We start from the raw sequence: 7,095 nt of genomic DNA, 5'->3' as shown, positions 1-7,095 counted from the left end.
TACTGTTAAAAACATGTTAAACCCTTAACATTAAGGACCTTATCATTAGTCAGTTATACCATGCCGTTGGAGGTACTGTTAAAACATCAATAGAAAACATGTTAAACCCTTAATATTAAGAACCTTCTCATTAGTCAGTTATACCACGCTGTTGGAGGTACTGTTAAAACATCAATAGAAAACATGTTAAACCCTTAATATTAAGAACCTTATCATTAGTCAGTTATACCATGCAGTTGGAGGTACTGTTAAAACATGTTAAACCCGTAACATTAAGGACCTTATCATTAGTCAGTTATACCATGCTGTTGGAGGTACTGTTAAAACATGTTAAACCTTTAATATTAAGAACCTTATCATTAGTCAGTTATACCATGCCATTGGAGGTACTGTTAAAACATCAATAGAAAACATGTTAAACCCTTAATATTAAGAACCTTATCATTAGTCAGTTATACCATGCCGTTGGAGGTACTGTTAAAACATCAATAGAAAACATGTTAAACCCATAACGTTAAGGACCTTATCATTAGTCAGTTATACCATGCCATTGGAGGTACTGTTAAAACATCAATAGAAAACATGTTAAACCCTTAATATTAAGAACCTTATCATTAGTCAGTTATACCATGCCGTTGGAGGTACTGTTAAAACATGTTAAACCCTTAACATTAAGGACCTTATCATTAGTCAGTTATACCATGCTGTTGGAAGTACTGTTAAAACATGTTAAACCCTTAACATTAAGGACCTTATCATTAGTCAGTTATACCATGCCGTTGGAAGTACTGTTAAAACATGTTAAACCCTATCAACATCAAGGTTCACTGTTATTTGATGCAAGTGGACATTTTATTGACAAAAAAAAATTATAACACCTTATAGAAATATATCCATAAGAAATAAACAAATCTAATATATAAATATAACACAAGAAAATTAAAACTGAGGCACAAGTGAAATAGTTAAAATAGGTTTAAATCCAGTGAAGACTGTGTGTTATTTAGGGATGGGAGAAGAGTTTTTATATATAATGTATCGTGTTTGGCCAATGAAAGAATTTTATAGTTTGAGAGAGAAATGGGATGTCCTGTTTCTGTATTGTGTTGATAGATAGCGGAGTTAGGAGGGTTTGTAACCTTTCTTCCAGTTTTTATAGATTTGCCCATGTGTTCATATGCTTGTACTTTAAGGAGACATTTGGTTTCACCAACATTACAGTCTCCGCACGTATATAAGTGAACAATGGGCAGTCGGCAAATGATCTTTATAGCGGAAAACATTTGGGGATAGTTAGTGTTATGTAACTTCTTCATCTGTTTCGTGATAAGGGAGCTCTGTCTCCCAAGATATGGTAAGCAGGTGTACAAGGAAAGTTTGGGTACAGTGGATATCTTAGGTGGTTTGAAAAAACACTGGATTTTTAACTACTTCATTTATACCCGTTTTCATTTTCTCGCATCATATTTATATATTCGATTTATGTGTATATTTCTGTTGTAATTATAAATATTGTTTGTTTGTTTTGTAGCCTTATAGAAACTAGTACTTACAGAACAATATACAAAAAAAAAGACATCTCAAGTTACCTACTTCCTAGTGAATTCATTTTAAAATCATAAAATCATAGCAAGATAAATTTACACTATTCAACAATAGTTTCATGTACCCGAACTACTTCTGGATAGTTTCTTAGTTTCTTCCCACAAGGAGCAAAGTACACAACTTCTCCACGAACTCCTGAGCGACTGAAACATCGAATCTTAGTTTGACGACGCCATCTGAAAATTAAAACAGGTAACAGGAATTATTGACATAGTACTACATTGATTTGACCTTCTAACATGACAAAGTTCTTTTTTACTGTCTATCAAGTTTCAATGGTTTCAAATGCTGAAAGCCATCAGAGCATTGGAAACCACTGACTTGAAATCTGTAATAAAGAAATGAAGAGTAACGTTAAAAAAACAACTGCAGTCTGGCATAAAATTTCATGTTTTTAAAAAATATTTTATTCAAAATTAAAACCACAAAATGTATCAGTTTAGTATAATAAATTTGTAGTTTTAAAATTTTTTCAATAATGGAGACACTTGAAGAACTACTTTTTAAAATTTTAAAGTTGTTATCTTAGCAAAATTCATACCTGATATATGACTTCTGTATTCAGTTCATATTATTCTCAATTTCTAAAAGACTTGCATATCATCACTTTTGGTCATGTGTTTAATGTTTGTAATTTTGAACAAACTACAACGTGAACATGTTAGATCCTTTTAGTTTATAGCAGTTCCTGCTAGATTAAATCAGATATTATGTCATAAATTTTCACCACATTATTAAAGAATTATATCAACTATCACTAATCTTGTTTACGTACAAAACACTGTTTTCCATTGGATGTTATACTCATCTATAACTTTGCCAAAGAAAAAAAAACACAACATACCCATGTTCTAATGGAATCCTGATTTCCGTTTCATCGGGTAAAATTCTTTTCTTTTTTGGGGAAGACCCTACTGACAGAAAGACAACAATAATTAATGTTTGAAGTTAAAGTAAACTTTACTAAATGGTTGAAGTGTTTTACAAAGAGAATGATATACTCACACCAAACATTATATGCTCACATCCCTATAGCTGCAATGATACATTAAAACCATAGACTGTTGAGTTTTTACCCAACAAAACTAATTTGTAAAGTAAAAACTATATGAACACTTTTCTAATTAGAAACATTTAATCAGAATACACTTACTCACTTGTTTCATGATTAAAGCTCACATGTGACTGAAGAAATATGATTTTTTCTTTTAAGTTGTAAAGTCTTACCCTCATCTAAACTACGTCATGCTACAGCTACACAGTCCACTAACGACTGTTACTAACCCCCTTACCCTCATCTAAACTACGTCATGCTACAGCTACACAGTCCACTCACGACTGTTACTAACCCCCTTACCCTCATCTAAACTACGTTATGCTACAGCTACACAGTCCACTCACGACTGTTACTAACCCCCTTACCCTCATCTAAACTATGTCATGCTACAGCTACACAGTCCACTCACGACTGTTACTAACCCCCTTACCCTCATCTAAACTACGTCATGCTACAGCTACACAGTCCACTCACGACTGTTACTAACCCCCAAACTCGGGTAGGTAAAAGCATGCACGTCATGACTTTTTTAATTTGATTAAACTACTTTATTATTAATGCGTGTCAAGAAACTTAGCATCAGAATGTGGTAAGTAAATCAATTTTAATATCATACTCTACACTTTAGTGTCTAACGTGACTTGTTTGTTCTGAACCGCACATTTTAAATAACCTCTATCTGAGCTTCTCAGTTTTAATGCAAATTACAAACTTATAGATATTGCTAAGCAGAACAAGAAGATTGGAGGTTAGATTACATGGTCCACCCTCCTATCACATATTGTCTTTTTTTAAAATGTCAGTAATTCTCTCTGATCCTTGCCATTATATTATTTAAAATTTTAATTTACTGATTTTCATATAATATTAGCTCATTCACACAACAGTTTTTGAAGTACCTGGCATGCAAGTTTGAAGTTTCTATTACCAAGTTCAGCTCAACCAGCTAACGGAATTACTTTCAGGTACTTAAGTTAGAAATTATAATAATTACAAGACATTGCATGGTTTGTGTGTGTTATTATTTTCGTTCTAAACTGAACATTTGAAATAAATAAAAAAGTCAGGAAAGTACTAACAACTACTCTAACAAAAATTAAGGTAACGATAACTGACATTTTGAGTTTTCAAGTGTAAAACATACCAGATCCACACATAAGTACTAGATTCCTGGGTTTTTTATATATTTATTGTTTTAAAAATGACTGAAATGTAAAAGTTAGAAGCTTAATAGGTTAGATTTGGTACAATAATGAAAAAATATGAAAAAATATATGAAAAGATTTCTCCACGAGGTATACACGTGGAAAGCTTGTTCATAACTTGAACTTCCACAAGGTATACACATGGGAAGCTTGTTCATAACTTGAACTTCCACAAGGTATACACGTGGAACACTTGTTCATAACTTGAACTTCCACGAGGTATACACATGGGAAGCTTGTTCATAACTTGAACTTCCACAAGGTATACATGTGGAACACTTGTTCATAACTTGAACTTCCACAAGGTATACATGTGGAACACTTGTTCATAACTTGAACTTCCACAAGGTATACATGTGGAACACTTGTTCATAACTTGAACTATGCAATCACCGAGGGATTTCTAGCTTGTTATGCAGATCTAATAGTTTAAAGACCAATAAAACAACAAAATCAAATAACAGGTGTAAATTGTTAAAAGTCTGATGGTACAGAAGACAGCAGACAGAATACAAAGTTTGACTGAAAAAACTTTTGATATTCATTTAGAAGGTTTTAGAGGTTATGCAAATGAGAAATTTTAAAACTGTAAGATGAAAAAATTAATTTTAGTCTTAACAATCACCATTGACTCCACAAGTTCACAGAGTTTAGTAAAAAAAACATGAAAATCACCATTGACTCCACAAGTTCACAGAGTTTAGTAAAAAAAACATGAAAATCACCATTGACTCCACAAGTTCACAGACAAATGTTTAGTAAAAAACTTAATTAAAAATTTTTGTGTTATATTTACTAAGAACCTTGGTAAGTTTCGTGAAGATACAATTACCACATTAAAAGTTTTAGTGCACATAGTTTCATGGTTATATGAACCAAACCCATACTGAAACAGTTAATAGCCTTACTCTCAGTAGTTCTCTCACTAATCACAAAGAAACATATCACTTCCTTTTAGCTATTAATTACAAGTTCTTACCTTCACTTCCATAGTTATGTCGCTTTGTCCCTCGACCTGATGTAGATGTTAAGCCACTACTGGCAATTTTAGCAGTGGCAGATTTCTCATCTTCATCATCAATGTCATCATCGTCACATACATCTGAGGCTTCACATTCAGAAGATGACTTAGAATCACTTGTAGGTTCTAATGAAAGTAAATAAGCGTATATTATAAGACTAGGTATATATGAAGTAAATTTTTAAAAAAAATCAATTACGTGTTAAGAACAACTGATATATAAAGTGTTGTACAAAATTATTAACACAAGGATTAACTGAACAGCTGATATATGATTTGTTGTTAAAAATCACTTCCATAAGGATTAACTGAACAGATGATATATGATTTGTTGTTAAAAATCACTTCCATAAGGATTAACTGAACAGCTTATATAAAATTTGTTGTATAAGAATCATGGATAAACTGAACAGTTCATTTACAATTTGTTGTTAAAAATCACTTACACATGAAAAACATGAGAACTTACCATCAACAGACAAATTTTCACTAGAAATGTTTCTTTGAGTTTGGCGTCTAGGACTTTTCTCTCTCCTTTGTGAAGAGCTGTCTACCGATGGTCGTCCTCTTCCTCGACCTCTACCCCTTGGTCTACCCCTGCCACGGCCCCTACTTGGAGAACTCTGGGGAAGCATATATGACATTAACTTTTCAACATTTAAAGTTACTGACTGGCTACCCTTCCCTGTGGACTGTAAACTTGCCTTGTTATTGGTTGTTACAACAGTAAAAGTAGTGTTGTTTGCGGTCTCAGCATGCTGAAATGAAAAAAGATAACACACACATAAAATGAATTTTAAGGAACTCAACCAATGACCCAATAAAATTTCAGTACAAATTTATATGTGATAAAAATATGTTTTGTGCCTACTATGTATGAATTATAAAAAACATCTTAACCCTGTATCAACGTGAAAGTAAAAGTGTGCATGTCACAATTTCTTGCAGAATTACATTCAAAATTTAATTAAACCATTATCTATATAAACGAATAAACTTGGCATCAAAACATAGTTAATAAATCAAATTTTAATATACAAGTTTTAATTTCTTAATTTTTCTTACAAAATATTTCTTATTTTTCATGTATATTCTTTATTTATTGTTATAAAAGTAACTTATATGTAAAAAATAGTAACTTATTATGTTAGATAATGTTAGATTAGGTAAAATAATGAAAAATAAAAGTTCCACACGAGGTATGCTCACAAGCAGTTTGTGCATTATATCATTCAATACAGTAAAGTGAGCTACGTGTTTGCTAAGTGATTTACAACTTGTGTGGTGGGATTATTAGTTAAACACAGTTCCAAGGACAATAAAAAAATTAAATTAAATATAAACAGATGTTGCAAGCTTTAAGCTATTTATGATAAACAATTGTAGTTTTCTATTACTATCTGCAGTCATTCTAGAAAGTAAAAAAGGGTAATTTAGATTTATTTTGTATTTTTATGGTGGTTATAAGGTCAGTGAGATTGATCAAATGCATATAGAGTTTGGATAGAGAAAATAACAGATAAAATATAAAGTTTCACTGAAAAAAAAAGAGCTTGCTATTTATTTAGGAGGTTTTATGAATTACACAAATACATTTTGACAATTTCTCGGTTTCATGGTGGTTATAAGGTCGTGCAAAATACACGAGCTCATGTTCATATGGTTAAAACATGAAACTTCAGTATAATATAATGAATGGCATCCATTATATACACAAGTTCCCTTTATTTTGATCATAAAATTTATTTGAATATTCATGTTTCAGGATTCTAAACCTCCTTACTTAGTATACTACTTAGCCACCAAGTAAAATGTAACAGTTTAGTGTATGTTTCATATCTCAATATAAATAAACGTGACAAATATCATTCTCAGAATATGTAGTTTTAACAGGTTTAAGCCTAATTCCTTGGACTTTACTTTCTTTTATGTTTCTGATATTTTGCAAGAGTTTTGACAAAAACAAGTTCTCAAGAATGAATATGACTGATGACTGTCAGTTTTAAAAACAAAACTGAAATCAGTTTCACATTTGCTAATCAAGTGTGAGGTTGATTGTAAGTTATGATTTCAATCCTGATACAAGTGCTAAATCCTTGATACTACTAAATACCAGGCAACTTGAAACATGACATAATGACTTGATACTACTGAATACCAGGCAACATGAAACATGACATAATGACTTGATACTACTGAATACCAGG

At 31.6% G+C, this 7,095-nt stretch overlaps 1 protein-coding gene across 4 annotated transcripts in view; it reads right to left on the bottom strand.

The window, feature by feature from the left end:
- Positions 1-251: 251 nt before the first annotated feature.
- Positions 252-7,095, bottom strand: part of LOC106475880 (bromodomain adjacent to zinc finger domain protein 2B-like) — a 23,691-nt gene continuing 16,847 nt past the window's right edge. Inside the window, exons 7-12 of one of the 4 annotated variants that reach the window (XM_022379893.1) lie at positions 5,358-5,646; positions 4,847-5,014; positions 2,450-2,519; positions 1,670-1,781; positions 438-644; positions 252-280 (exon numbers count right to left, since the gene is read on the bottom strand). In XM_022379893.1, coding sequence (XP_022235601.1) covers positions 615-644; positions 1,670-1,781; positions 2,450-2,519; positions 4,847-5,014; positions 5,358-5,646 — 669 coding nt within the window. In that variant the 3' untranslated portion in view covers positions 252-280; positions 438-614. The other 3 variants (XM_022379890.1, XM_013936556.2, XM_022379891.1) reach the window with 3 other exon arrangements.

The sequence above is a fragment of the Limulus polyphemus genome, unplaced genomic scaffold (assembly GCF_000517525.1).
Source record: "Limulus polyphemus unplaced genomic scaffold, Limulus_polyphemus-2.1.2 Scaffold9348, whole genome shotgun sequence".
NCBI classification, from domain to species: Eukaryota; Metazoa; Arthropoda; class Merostomata; order Xiphosura; family Limulidae; genus Limulus; species Limulus polyphemus.
The sequence above is the reverse complement of the archived record's forward strand: the minus strand, read 5'-3'. Positions and strand labels throughout refer to the sequence as shown.